This window comes from Schistocerca nitens, chromosome 2 (assembly GCF_023898315.1).
Source record: "Schistocerca nitens isolate TAMUIC-IGC-003100 chromosome 2, iqSchNite1.1, whole genome shotgun sequence".
In the NCBI taxonomy this organism is placed as follows: domain Eukaryota; kingdom Metazoa; phylum Arthropoda; class Insecta; order Orthoptera; family Acrididae; genus Schistocerca; species Schistocerca nitens.
The window spans coordinates 597,497,731-597,520,404 of NC_064615.1; the positions used below are offsets into that span (position 1 = coordinate 597,497,731).

At 45.1% G+C, this 22,674-nt stretch overlaps 1 protein-coding gene across 1 annotated transcript in view; it reads right to left on the reverse strand.

The window, feature by feature from the left end:
- LOC126235185 (uncharacterized) overlaps nucleotides 1-22,674 on the reverse strand; it is a 357,154-nt gene that overhangs the window by 34,677 nt on the left and 299,803 nt on the right. Inside the window, exons 7-9 of the mRNA XM_049943915.1 lie at nucleotides 20,960-21,048; nucleotides 4,626-4,742; nucleotides 4,441-4,541 (exon numbers count right to left, since the gene is read on the reverse strand). Of these exons, the coding sequence (XP_049799872.1) occupies nucleotides 4,441-4,541; nucleotides 4,626-4,742; nucleotides 20,960-21,048 (307 nt within the window). The remainder of the gene's footprint in view (nucleotides 1-4,440; nucleotides 4,542-4,625; nucleotides 4,743-20,959; nucleotides 21,049-22,674) is intronic.

Here is a 22,674-nt window from a genome sequence, read left to right on the forward strand (position 1 = left end):
TTTTGACGATTTAACGTGCCAACTGGACGGAATTTGGCACGATATCCCTCAGGACGACATCCAACAACTTTGTCAATCAGTGCCAAGCCGAATAACTGCGCGCATAAATCATCCAATTTTTCTAAAATTGTAATCATTTGTTTGTTTGCACATGTACATCATATCTACCGATTTCCGTCCCATGCGAATAACTCATTCGTGGTGCGTTAGGAACGCGTAGTGTGAGTAGGGTGTCACTTTTATAGTGACCGACATTTCGATCCTTCTGCTGGCATCATCTTCAGGATTTCACTGGTATCATTGAATGGCTGATGTTTTTTGGGTGTCCTCGTATCGTGACTTGGGCTCACTAATTCGTAGTACCGTGAAAAAGAACAAGGATGTTTATTTAAACATTTTCGGCGAAACAGTGTTGCCCTTTCTTCCGCATCTTCATGATAAGTATGCTGTGGACTCTCTTGTACTCCGAGGTGATAACAGCCGTGTTCACAGGGCTGAATATACTCAGGCAGCCTATCGTGCCTCTATTGGCCCGCTAAATTATACAAAAACAGCCTCAGATTCTTTTATTGATTCATTCATTTATAGTGGCGATGAATTTACGTGACCTGTTCCCTGGATGCCCGCAGCAGGTGTTAATACAATTATATGTAGTACAATTGTTAGAATTTTATGATATTTTCAGCATAGTAATAATAATAATAAATATAATAATAAAAGGAAAAAGATTAATTACTGAAAAAGTAAAAAAAACGTTAAAAATGTACTAATTCTCAAAATTAATTCTAACTTAAAACTTCTGTTACACAGTAGACCGGATCCGTGCCGGTCCCTGCAAAAGTGGAATCACAACACTCTCTTTCCCGTTAGACGTGCTTTTGAGGAACTCAGTCGAATTCGAGTCGCCGGGTCATAAGGTGTCTGGTTATGTCGTTCACAACTGCCCAGAAATCACGAGGCACACCACGTACTGCTAACTAACTGAGTTTATCTGTAGCAAAAATAAATAACATGTGTCTTCCAGTTACACTTTAGGGCAGAGGTACAGCAAGAGAAGTAATCTTCCCGAGCGTATTTGTGGGCAGCTTCTTGAAATTTCTATACCTAGGTAAGAGGCATCATGCGCCGGGACTTACTGCACGGCACGAGAGGTAAAGGTGCAAAACATATGACGTGACTTCCTTGTGACGAATATGGCGGAGACCATTCAGAGAGAGATAGAAGGGAAATCACCCGAAGAAAACGTGCGGATAAGCACATTCTGCGCGTGTAACCATCCGCAGCAGTAATTCTTTGTAGTCGTGGGAGTAAGTCAAAGTTTAATTCAGTTTCATTGAGATAGATGATGTAGCATTGAGAAATGGGGTGAGTCTTCCTGACACTACAAGAACACCGCTGTCCTTCCCGTGAAAAGATTTCTTTATTCTGATTTTTGGGATGCAGACCAAGACTGACGTAGTAGCCAGACATTTACCATATGGTATTTAAAGTCTGTCATTGCAACTACGAAGATAAGCTTTTTTATATCACCGCATGCGTTTAGGTTTATTCACATAAAATTTAAAATATAGTTTTGTGGTCTGGAATAGTTTACTTTCTAGATCTAAAACAATTCGCTGTGAGAGACACACATTTGTTTACGTTCTCCATGTCACGCGGACGCCTGTGTGTGCGTGTGTGTGTCTGTGTGTGTGTGTGTGTGTGTGTGTGTCTGTGTGTGTACGCGCAAGTGCGCGCACGCGTAGTCATGGCAACTTATCTGATAATTGTGTTTTCACTATTTGAAAGTGTTCTGTTGATATGTATTCTGCCATATATCTATTATGTGATTTTATTTACGTTTATTCATTTAATATGTAAGTGTGATGGATTAGTGTGTGTGTGTTGTAGACATAGATGATGGGTAGTTGTGAGGAGGTGGGCTGTAAACCAAAAGCAACTTATGCCAAAAATCATAAGAAATGCATGGGAAATGCGCAAACAGATGATTCTTCCAGATTTAAACAGAAGTCAGGAACGAAACGATGTAATAGCAATCACACTTGAAGAGCTTTTCCGGGTAATTGTATTAAACCTAGAAAGCAAATAAATACCGTAAATGTGTGCCATACCAAACCACTAACAATCTTTAATGCTAAAAAAACAACACGCGTGTGGTGATATAAACAGGCATTTATTAGTAGTTACAAATATATACTTAAAACACCTGTACTAATGCACCGATGAGCCAGAGAAACTGGTACACCTCCCTAATATCGTGTAGGGTCCCCGCGAGCACACAGAAGGACCGGAACACGACGTGGCATGGACTCGACTGTCTGAAATAGTGCTGACGGGAACTGACACCATGAATCCTGCAGGGCTGTCCATGAATCCATAAGAATACGAGGGGTTGGAGATCTCTTCTGAACAGCATGTTACAATGCATACCAGATATGCTCAATAATGTTCATGTCTGCGGAGTTTGGTGGCTAGCGGAAGTGTTTAAACTCAGAAGAGTATTCCTCGAGCCACTCTGTAGCAATTCTAGACGTGCGGGTGTCGCATTGTCCTGCTGGAATTGCCGAAGTCTGTCAGAATGCACGATGGACATGAATGGATGCAGGTGATCAGAGAGAATTCCTGCGAACGTGTCACCCGTCAGAGTCGTATCTAGACGTATCAGGGGTCCCGTGTCACTCCAACTGCTCGTGCACCACACCGTTATCAGCTTGAACAGTTCCCTGCTGACAGGCAGGGTCCAAGAATTTGTGGAGTTGTCTGAGTACTCCTACACGTCCATCCGCTCGATACAATTTAAAACGAGACTCGTCCTAATGGTTCAAATGACTTCAAAACTATGGGACTTAACACCAGAGGTTCAAATGGTTCGAATGGCTCTGAGCACTATGGGAGTTAACTTCTGAGGTCATCAGTCCCCTAGAACTTAGTCCTACTGAAACCTAATTAACCTGAGGACATCACACACATCCATGCCCAAGGCAGGATTCGAACCTGCGACCGTAGCGGTCGCGCAGTTCCAGACTGAGAGACTCGTCCGACCAGGCAACATGTTTCCAGTCATCAACAGTTCAATGTCGGTGTTGACTGGCCCAGGCGAGGCATAAAACTTTGTGAAGTGCAGTCATCAAGGTTTCCGAGCGGGCTTTCGGCTCAGAAAGCCCATACCGATGATGTTTCGTTGAATGGTTCGCACACTGACACTTGCTGATGGCCCAACATTGAAATATGTAGCAATTTGCGAAAGGGTTGCACTTCTGTCACGTTGAACGATTCTCTTCAGTAGTCGGTGGTCGCATTCTTGCAGGATATTTTCGGGCCGCAGCGATGTCGGAGATTTGATGTTTTATCGGATTCCTGATGTTCACGGTACACTCGTGAAATGGTTGTACGGGAAAATTCTCACTCCATCGCTTCCTCGGAGCTGGCAGCAGCTTAGTATGCCGCTCTTCAGCCTACAGACTTTGTTTTAAAAAGGTGAAGATAATATATAATAAAAACAAGTGATAAAATCGGAGACTTAAATGGTAACATGGCGAAAAAATCGTGGAACTTAAAACATAGAACAAAGGGGTGATGGTGCTAATAAAATACATATGAACAGACATGTAAAATAATAGACAGACAATTAAAGAAACACGGCTACAGTCTGGTTTCTATTCGCAAAAGACATAAAGTTCACACCCAGCGACAGCATGGTTTCTGTTTGCAACACTTGGAAAGACGAAACAACACTGAACAGTCACTGGAACACTGCACTAAAAGGTTGGCAAATATGACATACCACAGCCGAGAGCAGGTGGGGGGATACTGGACAGATGATGGGAAAATAAAAAAGGGGGGAAGGAGAGGAAAAGCGAAGGGGGGGGGAGGGGGGAAAGGAGCCGGTGGAGGATGAGGACCCATAAGAAGGGTGGGGGGTACTGGGCAGATGCGACAGGGAGTGGGGAAAGCAGAGGAGGGGAATACAAAAGGACTCTGGGGGGGGGAGAAAGGAGGTAGGGAGAGGTTAGGCAGGGAGGAACACAGCTAGGGAAAGGACGGCGGAAAGGAGTGAGGGGGGGGGGGTGAGGATCAGAGTTGATAGGAGGGATAAGTGGAGGGAGAGAGGGCATCATCTGGGAGGGGCAGTTGATGGAAGCCACCTTGGGAAAGGAGATGAAGGGTGTAGAGATGGAGGGTAGGGGGGACACAACAGTCAAGACGTGGGAGAGGGCGGGAATTGCAGAGGAGAGGAGCAACCAGGGGAAACGCGCTAGACACTTGTTGTCTTATATAGGCGTTTCCGACCGCAGCGCCGTGTTCTGCCTGTTTACATATCTATGTATTTGAATACGCCTATACCAGTTTCTTTGGCGCTTCAGTGTAGTAAAGCAAATACGGATACAACGTTGACACATATGAAGAATTTACAGTATGAAATACGGATTAGCGACTTACTTGTAGGCAGTCGTGTTGGGATCGAGCTTGTCCGGGTTCTTAAGGAAGATGATCCCGGCGACCCTGGTGACGCCGAAGGGCGACGAGTCGCCGTCCGGCGGCTGCGGCGAGACGGCGGCCAGGCGGAAGGCGAGGCGCGGCGCGGCGGCCAGCAGCCGGAGGTTGGCGGGCTGCGCGAGGCGCGCGTGCGCGTTGGCGCCGGCCAGCACGGCCGCCTCCGCGGGGTACGACACGGCGGGCGCCGGCACCCGCTGCGCCGCCGCCTGCGGGCCCTCTGCGCGCACGCGCACCTCGGAATCCGCCTGCAACACACGTTGTCTGTCAACAGCCTCTTCCTTCAAACGCCCGAATACAGGCTGATTCAAAAAACATTTACGCACATGGCACAAGGATCAGTGATCACACAGGAACCGTGGGTCCCAGTCGCCACGAGAATAGGGTACGATCACGAGATCGAGGCTTCACAGACAGTGTCCTCTTCACCGATGAGGCTCCGTTCTCACTCGATGGTGTGATGAACGTTCATAACCTGCATACGTGGTTGGACGTCAACTCAGATGCTACACGTAACGCATGTTCACAAAGCAAATTTACCCGTAACGTGTGAGCTGACATAGTCGGAGTCTACGGACACACGTATCTCTTATTTTCCTGCGAGAGGCTCTGCCGGATATGCTAAATGATGTCACCATGCCTATTCGTCGCCGCATTCGATTCCAGCACGACGGCGTCCCGGCGCATTTCAGCACACAGATCAGGGTACATCAGCAGGTAACCTCTCCAGGTCTTCGACTGGTTGCGGTGGGTCAGTCGCATGGCCACCGCGACGACCCAATATGATTCCAATCGATTTTTTCGTGTGGAGATATCTGAAGGGCCTTGTGTATGAAACACATGTTACATCGTCGGAGGACCTAGTGGGCAGGATTGTTGTGGCAGTAAGATGTCTTCGAGGTACACCAGATATCTTTGTGGGGGTGCGCCGTTCAATTCAACGTCAGTGTCAGGCGTTTATTGATGAATCTCGACAAAACTTTCAGCATCTCCTCTTATTTGTCGCATGTGATAAATAAATGAAACATTTAGTAGCCCCAGATGGCCTTTGCCATCGCCGGTTCCTATGTAATTACTGATCCTTGGTGTATATCCGATGAGCCAAATCACCCGGTACGTAGCTAGACAAAAAGTGATACACCCAGAAGTCATGGTTGGATGTCAGTATAACTTTGTACACGTGCACGCCATCAGCAGGTATCTTAATTGATTAGAACTGCACGCTACGGTCGCAGGTTCGAATCCTGCCTCGGGCATGGATGTGTGTGATGTCCTTAGGTTAGTTAGGTTTATTTAGTTCTAAGTTCTAGGCGACTAATGACCTCAGAAGTTAAGTCGCATAGTGCTCAGAGCTATTTGAACCATTTGATTAGAACTGCAGTTCTTTGTCTTAGGTAGAACGGCCTCCAGAGTGCAATGTTTGTGTTTACCGTTGGTACCAGGCCTGGTACAGTCTACATGGGTCGTAAACAGCGTGGGTTGTTGAGAGATAATTGTGGAGAACATCATATTCCGCGTACTCACGTAAGGCAGCGTCATCAGCAACTGACGTGGTTTGAAAAACGCCTCGTTGTTGGTCTCCCTTTGGTGGCTGGTCGAATCGTGCCGATTTGTGTAACATTTGAAATTGACAGCGATCAATTTTTGGACTGCATGGGAACGTGAGAGCAGGCATACTCGTCGTCAACGTTTCGGTAGATCAGGTCTGACCACCGCAAAGGATGATCGCCGTATCGTGCATCAGAAACCCTTCACATCTCGTCCCACTATCCGAGAACGAGTAATGGACACCCTGCAACATTCTATGTCATCCCACACTATTGGTTGGAGACAAACAGCTGCCGGACTATGGAATTATTGTCCCATGCTTTCGCTGCCGTTAACATCATAACACAAATGGCTGCCATTGAAGAGGTGGCATTACCGGGAAGCATACGCAGCTGATAAATAGCGTCGCATTGTATTCATTAATTAATTGCGTTTGTGCACTACAATGGATAACCGTCGTTGGCGACCATGCCAGAAATCTGGGGAGATGTCCCATTTTTCCATTGTTTTGGAGGGGCGCCGCTGTGTTACCCTTGGCATAGTGGTGTGGGGATCCATTGAGTATGGCTTCTGGTCATGCCTGGTAGCGATTATGGGGCCTTTGACGACACAACTGTACGTCACGAATATGCTGCGTCGTTGAGTGTTACTTCTCAAGTGACAGCTTTGTCATCTACACATGGCACCCGTGTCTAACACCTGTGTGCATGTTAGCCTTCCACGGCCACTGCCATTTTGAATTATGTGGAGGTACTCACGTGGCTAGCAAGATTCCCAGGTCTGTTCCCAATAAAAACGTGTGGAAAAAGCACAGGTGTCAACTCCATCCCAGAGCTAATATCCATGAAATCGAGGACCAGTTACAATAGTTGAGGGCCAGGTTGCCTCAGGAGAGCATCCTACGGCTTTATGACACCTTTCGCAGCAGAGTCAGAGCATGTATCTCGGCAAGATGGGATGTAACGTCACACTCCTAAGTGGACTCTTACTCTTAACTTCTTTTTAAGTTTGATTTTAGTTATCGATTTTACCTAGGGAACGCCGTAGCTGTTTTCGTAAACTACACTGTAGGAAATATTGCAAGCAGCCCCATGATTTTTGAAATGATTTTATTGTACTGTTACCTGTTTCGGGCCTGACCCGTCGTCAGACGGTAGCATCGACTTCTTTGCAAGTTTTTCATCTGCGTCCTCAAATATAACGAAGTTATTATGATTACATAGATTTACACTTTAGGATAATGGCCCAAAACATTATGGCCACTCACTTAATAGCTTGTTCGTCCGTCTTTGGAACGAAATACATCATTGATTCCACGTATCAGGGGCCCGACAGTTTGTTGGTAGTGGGTGGGGTATGTGGCATTAGATGTCCACCAACATGTCGTATAATTCGCGTAAATAACGGCCGCTGTTTTGCATATGCGGTTATGGCGCCCGATACCGACCCAGGAGGGTTTCATACGATTTAAATGAGACGAATTTGGTCGCCAAGACATCAAAGTGAATTATCTATAATGCTCCTCAAGCCACTGTAGCATAGTTCTGGCTCCGAGGCACGGAAGATGGCATCGCCGTCGGGGAAGATATGAAACGTGAAGGGATGCAGATGTCAGCATGTCGTCGATTACTACCACAAGTCCCATGCAAGTGCAGTAGAATGTGTCGTGTAGCATAATACTGCTCCCACCAGCCTGTGTCCGCGGTGCGTTGAACATTTCGAGCCGCCGTTCACCTCAATGACGGCGTTTGTGCAGACGACCTGTGACCTAATGTAGCAAACATGTGGTTCCAGCATGAAAATGTGGTTCAACCGAAGACCCTACAGGTTTTCATTGATCAATGGTCGAATCCCGATGGTCCCCTGCCCACCGTAATCGTAATTGACGATGTCGTTTTGTCAACATGTAAAATTGTAAATTTGTGGTAAGATCTTATGGGAGCAAACTGCCTAGGTCATCGGTCCCTTACACACTACTTAATCGAACTTAAACTAGCTTATTCTAAGGACAACACACACACCCATACCCGAGGGAGGAGGATTCGAACCTCCGACTGGAGGAGCTGCGCGGACCGTGACAAAGCGCCCCAGACCGCGCGGCTGTCAAAATGTGATCACGTTGGGGTGCTCCACTGCGGGTCTCCATATTCAACAATGAACGATGAACGGTGTACTCTGAAACACTTGTGCGTGCAACAGCCAGAGATGCCACAGATCAACATGTACCCTACTTTACAGAGAAGACAAGCCTCCGTACCTTATATTCTGTGAACAGTCGTGGATATCCAACTACACTCCTGGAAATGGAAAAAAGAACACATTGACACCGGTGTGTCAGACCCACCATACTTGCTCCGGACACTGCGAGAGGGCTGTACAAGCAATGATCACACGCACGGCACAGCGGACACACCAGGAACCGCGGTGTTGGCCGTCGAATGGCGCTAGCTGCGCAGCATTTGTGCACCGCCGCCGTCAGTGTCAGCCAGTTTGCCGTGGCATACGGAGCTCCATTGCAGTCTTTAACACTGGTAGCATGCCGCGACAGCGTGGACGTGAACCGTATGTGCAGTGGACGGACTTTGAGCGAGGGCGTATAGTGGGCATGCGGGAGGCCGGGTGGACGTACCGCCGAATTGCTCAACACGTGGGGCGTGAGGTCTCCACAGTACATCGATGTTGTCGCCAGTGGTCGGCGGAAGGTGCACGTGCCCGTCGACCTGGGACCGGACCGCAGCGACGCACGGATGCACGCCAAGACCGTAGGATCCCACGCAGTGCCGTAGGGGACCGCATCGCCACTTCCCAGCAAATTAGGGATACTGTTGCTCCTGGGGTATCGGCGAGGACCATTCGCAACCGTCTCCATGAAGCTGGGCTACGGTCCCGCACACCGTTAGGCCGTCTTCCGCTCACGCCCCAACATCGTGCAGCCCGCCTCCAGTGGTGTCGCGACAGGCGTGAATGGAGGGACGAATGGAGACGTGTCGTCTTCAGCGATGAGAGTCGCTTCTGCCTTGGTGCCAATGATGGTCGTATGCGTGTTTGGCGCCGTGCAGGTGAGCGCCACAATCAGGACTGCATACGACCGAGGCACACAGGGCCAACACCCGGCATCATGGTGTGGGGAGCGATCTCCTACACTGGCCGTACACCACTGGTGATCGTCGAGGGGACACTGAATAGTGCACGGTACATCCAAACCGTCATCGAACCCATCGTTCTACCATTCCTAGACCGGCAAGGGAACTTGCTGTTCCAACAGGACAATGCACGTCCGCATGTATCCCGTGCCACCCAACGTGCTCTAGAAGGTGTAAGTCAACTACCCTGGCCAGCAAGATCTCCGGATCCGTCCCCCATTGAGTATGTTTGGGACTGGATGAAGCGTCGTCTCACGCGGTCTGCACGTCCAGCACGAACGCTGGTCCAACTGAGGCGCCAGGTGGAAATGGCATGGTAAGCCGTTCCACAGGACTACATCCAGCATCTCTACGATCGTCTCCATGGGAGAATAGCAGCCTGCATTGCTGCGAAAGGTGGATATACACTGTACTAGTGCCGACATTGTGCATGCTCTGTTGCCTGTGTCTATGTGCCTGTGGTTCTGTCAGTGTGATCATGTGATGTATCTGACCCCAGGAATGTGTCAATAAAGTTTCCCCTTCCTGGGACAATGAATTCACGGTGTTCTTATTTCAATTTCCAGGAGTGTATTTAGCGGCTAGTTGTAGTTTCACTATCCTTGTACATTTATCCGTAGTTGCTCACGACAGTAGCACGTCAACATTCGACCAACTCGCCGTTCTCGGGATTCTCATTTACAGGTTCTGCGTAATAATAATGTATCCTTTGTCAATTTCCCATTTTCAGCCCAAATCTTAGTAGGGTGATCCTCCCTCCGTGTCTGATCCGCTTACATACTTTTGCCACCGCGTCTCGTGCCCGCAAGATTACCAGGAGGTATCCAACGTGGCGGGGGGCAGTGATCATAATTTTGGCTTATCAGTGTACATGCTCTAAAAATTGTACTTACTTCATGAAAACCTCTCCTTTACACGCTCATATTATAAGACAGAGGTCTGGTTTTCTTTTACAATCCATGCTGATCTCTGATATGCGCTAAATACAAGATGACGGATACATTTGTTTACATAAGCTGCTGATTTGATGTGCAAAGCACGTGATATGTATACAGATATGGCACACTTCTGGAATTAATTTACGCAAATTATTTAGAAACATCCTTTTTCAATATCAATATGACAATAAAGAAAAAGACAAACAAGAATCACATATTACAGACCCAGTGTGGATGACACACTGATCTTATTTAATGGCACAGTATAAATTGATTACTTTGCAACGGAGCTTTATAATCTCTACCAAAACTAAAAATTTACTGTTCATAATGAAGCTCATAATGGCAGATATTTCTTGGGTATAAAAATTAGTAAATACAGTGGTAAAGATAAATGTAAAATATACAGTAAATACACTAAATGGACGTCCCAATTGACAGCTCATCCTGCCACCCCAAGCAACACGAAACAGCATATTATAGGGCAATGCTCAACAGAATGGGAAAAATCCCTTTGGACATTGGAGATAAACTACAAGAGCTAAAAATAGCCAAACTAATAGCCCACAATAATGGTTACAGCTCTGACAGCATCACTAAACTTCACAATACATTAAAAACAAATACAGTAACAAAGATAGCTCTAAGTCCAAATTACACAGCAGTTTAGCACAAACAGCTCCTCAAAACTCAGTGAAATGTGTCTTTTTTGATGAAGTGTCATAACAGATTGCAAACTTCTTCCGTGCCAAAAACATCAAAATTAGTTTTTCCTCAAACAATAAAATGAAAGACAAAATTGTTCACAATATAAATTTACAAAAAAATTAATTACACCACAGGTCTGTCATTTATAAACAAATTTTTTCTGTTTGACCCAGATTTTTCATTGACCAATTTGGTAGGAAATTCAAAGTATGATACCGTGAACACATCGATACTCTCAGACTCAACAACGTACATGAGTCAACATTCGCTGCCCACTTTGGCCAACATGGAAACACAGCATCGATGAAAACTTTTAGCTACCATATTATGCCAAAAAAGAAGTAGAGGTAAATTTGTAGGACTAATTAGAAATAAACAGCCACATTCACACTAAACCCGACTGTATCGTTAATGACCAACTAAAATTACAGAACAAATGTAGCTACAAGCTTCCATACAACACTTATAATTTGAAATACTAGAACTAATAATTAACTGTCAGAGAGAAAATTCTTCATTGGCCATTACTAACATCTTTCAAGCCTAAGTAATTAAATATATAACCATAAAAGTTATCTGTATTACGAGGCAGTATCTTTGCATTAATTCCAGAAGTGTGCCCTGTGTGTGCACATATCAAGTTCTTTGGCACATCAAATTAGCAGCCGGTAAAAACAGATCTGTCCATCATATTGCATTTAGTTCAGTTCATTGATCAGCGTGGCTCGTAAAAGAAATCCAAATCTGTGTCTTATAATATGTAAAGGAGAGATTTTCACGAAGTAAATACATTGTATAGAGTATGTATCAATGTAAAAGTGTGTAAAACTATGTGGTCACAAAAACTTTGTTATATCTTAGGACGCAAACGTGAAATCCTTTGTAAATTATTCAATCACGAAAACTTTCTTATATTTTAGGGCACAAATGTAAAACTGGCAAATAAATCAGTGCTACCGTCCGACTATGTTCTCAGGCTCGGAACTAGTAACGATACAATAAAATCATCTCAAAAAACTTCAGGCTGGTTGCAACATTTCCTACAGTGTGATTCCATTTTTTAATTTAGAAAATAACAGCGTTCATGAAGTTTCATTTCGTTTCCTCTTCACTTTAGGGGTGTTCACGTTTTTTGTCAGGTTAACGAAATGATACCGATAAGCTGGTGGGCTTAAGATCGGGTCTTGAACAAACTGAGCACTGGAACCCATGTCTGGAAGCGTCACCCAGCGACGCCACCGAGAGTCGAGGCTACAGGGGTCACTCATTCTATGGAAAACACGACTTTATATGCTGTCTGACCCATAGCCGAACTCCTCTAAATGGGCAGTGTGCCATCGTTAACCCTGCTAACACTTTACATGAACTTGTGGTGTATGGTATTTTTTCCCATGTAGCGACACCTTGCTGTCTGAAGCATCGCTGAGCCCGAGTGTAGCAACACAGGACGCCACGCCTTTTTCACTATTAAGGAGAAACGTTGTAGGCACCTCTGAGCCGAATTGCAAACTTCTGCGTTGCAGTGGGAGTCAATCACGGGGCTTCTAAAAAGTGATCCTTTAATTGTGTTGAACAGTTTTGCTTCATGAGACATAAGTTTTTGAACTTCGTTGTCACAAACACCGAGATACACAAGTGAATCAAGACAGAATAATTCCGAATGTAGCAATATTTCAAGCTACATGTCAGTGATTTAAAATAAGTTAAATCTACTTTTCCGATTCTGACATTATTGCATCATTTCTGAATGTGTGTGTCTTCTGTACAGTGCTAAAGAGTAAATGAATATCAATCATGGAGGGCATTGTGAGGTCATGGAGACTACAATGTGTTGTACTCCCATTCTGGTTGACCTTCATTGCCAGTCTTCATATGCGTGTTTCAGTTAGTCGGTCACTCCTTGTCCTCATGGAATTCAGTCTTAGAACCTGTAAAAAAGTCATCTGCCAGATGGCCATCATGAACCAGGAACAGAAAATATATACCAAAAATCGCTTCTCAGTTCAATACACCCTTGATTATCAACGATACTTCCCTGGCCAGGAGCCCATCACTATTAATCAGTGAGTTTAATGAATTTTCTATTAACCTACCGGCTACCACTGTCCCTCCAGACGAATGTACGGGTGCTGTCATTGTCGAAATTGAAGCGGGATTTATCTGCAATGAACACATTCCCATTTGTGACCAGCCTCGATAACTCAGAACCCTCAACAAACGAGATTGCCTCTGTATAGATATGAACGGGACTGATGAACGTTCGCAATATACATCTACTGGCTGCTCCGGGTCTCGGGTTTGGGAGGAGGGCTGTACAACTCCTTAGGCAGTGTTAAGTGCCACAGGCTATTGTCTTGTAGACGTTAGATTTCATTGTGCAGTTAAGATGATACATGAGTGTTGTTTTAGAACGGCATTCCTTGGTCTATTATGTTATTCGTGCAAACATTCTTGTACTTCGACCCCGTCGTCAATGGCTTGGTATGACACTTTTTGCACCTTCGATACTTTTCAAAAATGTTCAAATGTGTGTGAAATCTTATGGGACTTAACAGCTAAGGTCATCAGTCCCTAAGCTTACACACTACTTAACCTAAATTATCCTAAGGACAAACACACACACCCATGCCCGAGGGAGGACTCGAACCTCCGCCGGGACCAGCCGCACAGTCCATGGACTGCAGCGCCTTAGGCCGCTCGGCTAGTTCCGCGCGGCTCGATACTTTTCCGACAATTCTGTGTTTATGACTGGCATCATAGTTTCGGAGATCCTCTTTGTTCTCTTTGTCACTCCACGTTTTATGATTTGCTAATAAACTGTCTACTGCTGTTGACAGAGTGCAAGCACGACTGACACGCTGTGGGTCAAATGGACTGTTTTTATTTACTTTTGAATCGCTTCCTATTTGTAACAGGAAGTTCTTCTATAGGTGACGGCATATGATTGATTCCCGCTGCCACAGGTTGAGAATTCGAATCGACAGCGCCTCATCCCATGCCAGCCATTTCAACGCAGGGCTGTACCAACTATGCTCGGCAGCAACCAGTTTCAGCCATTACCATGGGTGTTATATGGAAACCACCAAGAAGTATCAAAAGCTGGTTCTTTACAGATTTGAATTGTTGACATGCTGGTGTAACTCATCTTTTATTTTCTACTGTGTTATGCAAGGCTGCCCTTCTGTATAGACCACGTATAGACCACGAGAAAAAATTTAAAATTCTTGCAAATAAAATGCAGATTTTGATCTGATGACAGCAGATGCCACCTGGAGGATAGTGGATATTCTTATAATGGCTTCCACGTCGTCCACCAATAGATGGTGTAGTGGCGTAGTCATCAGAGCGCCTTCGGCATCTGCCTTTTAACAAGGAATGCACGTGGCCGAAAGGCTAATTGTGGCGCAAACGTGTGGAACAAGCACTCGTGCTTCCTACAGACAGTTGAGAGAATTTGAGAACGGTCAAAATGCGACCTTCCGAGTGGTGGGACGGTTGTTCCGGAAAACTGCAATAGTTGTACGACGTGACACGTCTATAGTGCAGTGTTGCTGGCAATTTTGGGCACCTCAATAGTCACAACATTGTGGACGAGATACTGCAAGCACACGCAGCACTTGTTTCATTACTTGATGTGCTATTCCTCAATTTGATTGTGATGAATGTGACGTGCTCTTCAAACGAGATTTCTTGAAAGTGTTTAACACGTAGGCCCACTGCGAGCTGTTAACGAGTGGCTGATCATACGGAATATGCACCCCGAGATGTTAGTGGCTCGAAGACTATTTTAGTAGCAGAACCCAGTACGTTGTCCTAGATGGTGGGTGTTCACCAGGCACAACGGTATTGTCAGAAGTAACCCAGGGAAATATAAGCGCTCTAATTCTTTTCATCTAAGGGCCGATCAAAAAGTTTCGGTTTGAGGGTGTTGCTGCAGCGTATATGCAGCGTAGCACGACTCAGATGCGGCTATATAAGCACTGACATGTAGGCAAGGGATTACAAAAGCACCGGCAGATATCCACTGGAGAATGAAGAACATATATATAGCGCAGCATGTCTGTCAAGAACCACCGTTGTGGAATGGTTCGCAACAACGGGGACTGCTGCTTCATGACAACGCACGTTCCTGTGTAGCAAATTCTTAATGGAGAAGTTATGCCAACTCATGTGCGAGACATTCGTGCACCCTCCCTATGCTCCTGATTCCCCATGCGATTATCACACCTTCGGCCCATTCAAAGAAGTCGTGAAGGATCAAAGAAGATGTCCAGCGAGCATGTACGGACTTCTTCACGCAGCAGGACCGGTGTTCTACCAAACAGATGTCTTCAACCTTGCGCGTCGGTGGGATGATTGCCTCAATGTTCACGGCTATTTTGCCTGACTGGCAGAGCGATTCAGAACTGTATGGCTTCATATCGGAAACTTTTCGATCGCTCCTTATACATAAATGATGTGAAGGATAGGGTGAGCAGCGATCTGCGACTGTTTCCTGATGGCGCTATGGTATACGGGAAGTGTCGTTGAGTGTCTGTAGACGGATACAAAATGACTTAAACAAAATATCTAGTTGATAACCCTGTAATGGTCGAATACAGTATTAGATATTTGCTGCTTGACACCGTCACTTCGATTAAATATCCAGGTGTAAGGTTGCAAAGCCATGTGAAATGGAACGAGCACGTAGGTAGAAGGGAAGACGAATGGTCGATTTCGGTTTATTGCGAGAATTTTAGGAAAGTGTAACTTATTTATAACGGAGAACGCATACAGAACAGTAATGAGACACATTCTTGATTAAAGGAAGACATCGTTGCATTAAAGATGCATGTTGCTAGATTTGTTTCCGGCAGGTTCGATCAACATGCGAATATTATGGAGATGCTCCGTGAACTCAAACGGGAATCCCTGGAAGGAGACGTGTTTTCCGCGAAACAATATTCAGGAAATTTAGAGAACAGGCATTTGCAGCTGACTGCAGGACAAGTCTGTTGGCGCCAACATACATTTCGCCTAAGGATCACGAAGAGAAGAGAACAGAAATTAGGACTCGAACGAAGACATATAGTAAGTGGTTTCTCCTTTGGTCCATTCGCGAGTGGAACGGAAATGTAAACGACTAGTAGAGGTAAGAAAGAGTATTGTACCTTAGTACAGATTTCACACTGACGTCTCTAGCCAACCCTGTAATAGAAATTTAATATGTTTTCGTATACCATTTTAAATTATGTCAATCACTTTTTAGTGCTGCAGTTTTTTTCTGAAATTACAAAACTTAGTCCTGAGAATTACTGTCTTTCCAAATGTGAAACACGTCCCAAGGACGTCAAAAGGACAGATCGAATTTTGTTGTACGGATTCAGACGACAGGGTGTGGGACATTAACTATGTCGAAAATGACGACAGCTCAGCTTTCCTTAACAATGGTTCAGAGGCTGAAGAACCTCTCCGTGGCGAAGAGCTTTCACCCTCGACCTCCTGCTAAGACAACTGTGAAGGTTCTCATTCGACACTTGCCACGAACCTTGGAAAACCTCAAAAAATACCAACAGGTCACATAGAACAAGACGAACAACGAATACCGCACAATCTCAAGGGCCTTCTGATCGCCCTGAACACATTTCAATGATTTTTTTTTAACTACAGTACCCGCCAGTACCCTGCGAAGATTTCGACACCGATGGCAACGAGATTCGCGTGACCGCCACTGATGAAAATGGGAAAACTGGAAATGGACAGATGAGGATGTTTCAGTTTCGTACAACCAAAGTAAAAATGTCGAAAATTGAATCCACTAGTTCGAATAAACGAGTGCTCAACTTCAAAATTCATGGTTGATTTAAAATATTGAACTAATTCTATTTCAAAAAAGTACGGGTAGCTATAATAATAAGCAGAAATTATATTTTCTTGAAGAATTCATTGCCTGTTCAAGCTTTTTAGTTCATATTGTTATTTATAAATTGAGGCAGAAATTACTTTTGTTCAAATGTTATTTCTTAGAAATTTATTCTTTCAGAAAGAAGTTACCAAAAGTTAAAATGTTTTTTTCTCAAAAATACCCGTGCTATGTCTAAATATCCCAGTCCACATCAGTATATGCCAACTCACTCCTAGTGGTATCCCTACCAACTACTCACCTTCGTGTAGCTGGTACAGTTGCAAGCTTGCAGGAAAAGTGTTTTTGTGGTTATCTAAATACGTATTTAGTTAATGGAAGCAACATGATTTTGTAGTCAAAAAGTTAAGCAATCGGAGGCAATCACCGGAATCTGTCCAAGTATTGTACAAAAACATAGAAAAATCAAAAACCAAACTCTATGCCAACTAGCCCCTGCGTCCGCTATACACGGAAAAATCACACATACAAAAATCTAAGTTCAAAAACTATCAGAAGACACAGGGCGCGATAAACTTTGTGAGTCACACTTAAATCACATATGATTGGCGCGCAAGGTACTGCGGAAAACAGAATATAAGAAGTGTTACCTCCAAAAATCACGCCCGGTGGACACGTTTCAGTTATGAATACTGTTAGCCCACAAAAGGGTGCTCGGGCTGATCCGCGGCGTCAGTTCATAAATTTTGTGTCGGACATTCTTCACGTGCCTCGGAATTCTGCCTTCCCCATCGCTCTATATGTACTCTGTCACGGGACTTGGTGTTGACAATAATGAATCAATTTGAAAAACTGCAATATTCATTCAGTGTGCACTAGACGGAAAACTGATTCCACTCACATATCACCTCCTAAAGTTAGTACAGCAAAGTGTACACTATTCTGCACGTTTCATTTTTTGCACGCTTCCAGCAAAACTGTAAAATATCTTTGATAGCCCCCAGGTCTTCAAATCTGAGTAGCAAGGTTTCATTGCCGCACATCCCTTCTATCCTGTACACTAGTGAGAACTTTCCTCTGTAATGTATTTTATTCGTATACTCTTTCGGAGGAGAAAATTGGTGGTTCAGATCTTGTGGAAAGATCCTGTCACAGCGAAGAAGATCTTTGTTTTAAAGATTACCACGGCAGCTCGTTTATCATATCCGTGACACTCTCACGCCTATTTCGCGATGAAACGAGATCCCCTTCTCGGAACTTTTTCAATGATTGCAGTAGCACTGGGACACACGGTCGCACGGAACTTGATAAACAAATAAAAATAAAATAAATATAATTCAAGACATAAAGGAATTATTGATATTAGCTGCCAGTGAGTGTTGATTTATATCAACGGGGCGAGTTGAAAATATGTGTCAAACCGGATTCGAACTCAGATCTCCTGTATACTAGGCAGATGTGCTGAGCGCAATGCTTTCCAGACACAAGGGTCACTATAAATGCACGCACTACTCTAGAATGCATCCGATCAGATCAGGATTCTCAACTTACACAACACTGCTGGTGTAGTGCCCGTGCTCATTAGGGTGATGTCGTCAGTCATACGACCACACCGCCACCTGAGAGATCGATCCGCCGGATGCGACTCTCTCGATAAACAGAACAGAAGAACGGCTGTGTTAGCCAAAGAGTACACAGCCAGTGGCAGTATTTATGCTCGCCGCGAGGCCACCTCATGTGCAGCAGGAGAGTAGTGCAGTTGTGCCAGTCTACAGTCGTAGCCGCGCTAAGTGGTCAGCCAACGACGAGGTTAGTCAGTTATCGTCTGCAGCTCAGCCATTGCTGCCATCAAGTTTTTGTAGCTCATTTGTAAAGTTCCGTAATAGTACTACAGTAAAGTCAACAGTACTAAGTTGGCAGTTATAAACAATTCCACTTCTGTCGTGCTGACAGCCAAGTTTGTCTTGAAATTCACCGGATTCCACATTCAAGATTACGAGAGATTAATTCGTCACTGCAAGATTTGTAATTTCCAAATCATGTCATTCTACAGACGCTTAGTCTAGTCGCGTCTTCCATAATTGTCAACCAACAGATCATGGACTACAAAAAATGTTAAGTAATAAATACTTTCTTATTTTGTACTCCTGCTAATTAATTGTGTTTTCCTGTTGTAGCTGCTAAGCAGTCTTGGCATAGTAGAACCCACGTTTCCACCTCCTTGGCTACCTCACATTTGCTACCTCATGTCGATGGACTCGGTTATGGTGGAAGATCGAGAGCCATCAATTAGCCTCATTACTCGCGGCGTCTCACCGATTATCGTAAGAGTTCGAGCTTGTTGTGCATCTGCACTGAAGAGATCGTTAACTATCATCACCTTAATTATAAAGGTTTTTTGGACATTCCAATGATTCCAGCAACCCATTGTGTCCATGTGGCGCAGTGATCAGCGCATCTGCCTACTAAGCATTAGACCCATTTCGTATCCCACTCTAGCACAAATTTTCAACTTGCCCCTTAATATAAATCAGTGCCTACCGGCAGCTAATGTCTTTAATTTCTTTGTGTCTGCTGCAGGATCAAAATGGTGTCTGTTCTTTCGGACATGTTCGAAATAGACAGAAACCAGATATACTCTACTGGGCATTAAAATTGCTACACCAAGAAGAAATGCGGATGATAAACGGGTATTCATTGGACAAGTATATTATACTAGAACTGACAAGTGATTACATTTCCCCACAATTTGGGTCCATAGATCCTGAGAAATCAGTACCAAGAGCAACCACCTCTGGCCGTCATAACGGCCTTGATACGCCTGGACATTGGGTCAAACAGAGGTTTTATGGCGTGTACAGGTACAGCAGCCCACGCAACTTCAACAGGATACCACAGTTCATCAAGAGTAGTGACTGGTGTATTGTGACGAGCCAGTTGCTGGGCCACCATTGACCACACGTTTTCCATTGGTGAGAGATCTGGAGAATGTGCTGGCCAGGGCAGCAGTCGAAAATTTTCGGTATCCAGAAAGGCCCGTACAGGACCTGCAACATGCGGTCGTGCATTATCCTGCTGAAATGTAGGGTTTCGCAGGGACCGAATGAAGGGTAGAGCCACGGGTCGTAAAACATCTGAAATGTAACGTCCACGGTTCAAAGTGCCGTCAATGTGAACAAGAGGTGACCGAGACGTGTAACCAGTGGCACCCCGTACCATCACGCCGGGTGATACGCCAGTCTGTCGATGACGAATACACGCTTCCAATGTACGTTCACCGCGATGTCGCCAAACACGGATGCTACCATCATGATGCTGTAAACAGAACCTGGATTCATCCGAAAAAAAACACGTTTTGCCATTCGTGCACCCAGGTTCATCGTTGAGTACACCATCGCAGGCGCTCCTGTCTGTGATGCAGCGTCAAGGGTAAACGGAGCCATGGTCTCCGAGCTGATAGTCCATGCTGCTGCAGACGTCGTCGAACTGTTCGTGCAGATGGTTGTTGTCTTGCAAACGTCCCCATCTGTTGACTCAGGGATCGAGACGTGGCTGCACGATCCGTTACAGCCATGCGGATAAGATGCCTGCCATCTCGACTGCTAGTGATACGAGGCCGGTGGGATCCAGCACGGCGTTCCGTGTTACCTTCCTGAACCCACCGATTCCATATTCTGCTAACACTCATTAGATCTTGACCAAGCGAGCAGCAATGTCGCGATACAATAAACTTCAAAGTCGGAAACGTGATGGTACGCATTTCTCCTCCTTACACGAGGCATCACAACAATGTTTCACCAGGCAACGCCGGTCAACTGCGGTTTGTGTATGAGAAATCGGTTGGAAACTTGCCTCACGTCAGCACGTTGTAGTTGTCGCCACCGGCGCCAACCTTGTGTGATTGCTCTGATAAAGCTAATCAATCGTTTGCACATCACAACATCTTCTGCCTGTCGGTTACATTTCGCGTCTGTAGCACGTCATCTTCGTGGTGTAGCAGTTTTAATAGCCAGTAGTGTATATTTCTTTTACTGTCCTCTTCACCGTAACGTGTTCAGTAAACGTTACTGACATGATAGTTTCCCTTTCTGTACTGATGGCACAGTTCTTGTTTGTGAGAAAATCTCGAGGATCATTTACAGTTGCAGCTCTACTCTTCCCCTGCTTTTTCCCGCCTATGCTTAGCTCTTGGAGATCAGTGCATTAAAATGATGGTGAATGTGACACAGTGTGAGTAATGGAAGAGCTTGTGCACGGCTACTGGGCAGCGGCATGTCGGTACTCACGTAAACTTGTGGGTTTGCGGCGTCCTGCAGCCGCAGCACCGTCCGGTAGTCGCCGCCCGCCAGCTGCTCGTCCCGCGCCGCGAACACACCTGCCGGCAGACAGTCGTGAGACGAGTGGGGAGGACTCGCAACCAGACAGAGGGCGTGCAACAGGCCGAGGCGGATGGCTCTCAGCCTGGCAGTGAAGTGGCTCGCTTACGTTGAAATGCGCTTACACTACACGATCAAAGTATTCGGACACCCCCACGTAAAAGGGACCACCACATGTGGTCCCGTCTGAACAAGAAGCAGGGGGGGGGGGGGGGTTGTCAGTCTGAAGAACTCAGTGGCTCCGAAAGCACGCTACCCACCTGAGTAGCAGATCCAACAAGAATATTTCACAGTGAACACATAGTACGTAGTGGGGGGCAATCACACTGTTGTAGAAATAATTCAATAGCCAAGAACGCTTAAATACTGTTTACTGGATAACCGGCTTCAACACACTAAAGGTGCCATCATCGGATCTGTGAAGATATAACATGAGAGGTTTGAGTGAGGGCTTACATTAGTTACACGATATGCATTACTGTTAGTACAGTACCACATACCTGAATGTAGATTAACATTTATAAATCATTTGGATATAACGATACATGAGGCAGACCAGCTGATATAACATTCATTGTCACAAAAAATAAAGAACAACTGCTCTCATGGTCATTCTTTTCCATAATATATGTATAACGACAGCCACAGGATAAAACTATTTGGTACATGACCGCTGCTCGACTAACAACGGTCGGCATCACACTGCCCTATTCCGCGCAGGTATACCTGCTGCGATTCTAGTGGCTCACAACCGGCCACTAGATAGCGCTGTCACAGCAGTGCACACACAGTCCCACGGTATAACCACTCATTACTACTACAATACGACTTTACTGTTACTGCTAATCGAATACCCATGCAAAGAATACTTTCGCATACAGTTACTGTACATACTATACATACTATAAAGTACATCAATTACAGAGTAAAAACATCTGAAGCAAAGGGATTATCCATATTAGCGCCATACAAAACTACCTTATTATAGTATGTATAGTACGCACACTATGTGTAGTATGTACACTAGGTGTATGTGAAAGTGTTCTTTGCATGGGTATTCGATTAGCAGTAACAGTAAAATGGTATTGTAGTAGTAATGAGTGGTTATACCGTAGGTCTGTGTGTACATTGCTGTGACAGCGCTATCTAGTGGCCGGTTGTGAGCCACTAGAATCGCAGCAGGTATACCTGCGCGGAATTGGGCAGTGTGATGCCGACCGTTGTTAGTCGAGCAGCGGTCATGTACCAAACAGTTTTATCCTGTGGCTGTCGTTATACATATATTATGGAAAAGAATGACCATGAGAGCAGTTTTTCTATATTTTTTGTGACAATGAATGTTATATCAGCTGGTCTGCCTCATGTATCGTTATATCCAAATGTGTTATAAATGTTAATCTACGTTCAGGTAAGTGGTACGGTACAAATAGTAATGTATAGAGAGTAACTCACGTGAGCCCTCCCTCAATCCTGTCATGTTATTCCTTCACAGATCTGATGATGGCACCTTTAGTGTGTTGAAACCGGTTATCCAGTAAACAGGATTTAAGCGATCTTGGCTTTTGAATTATTTCTACAAGAATATCTCATCCCGTCTAAAGCTGCCCATGTCAACTGTTGTCAAT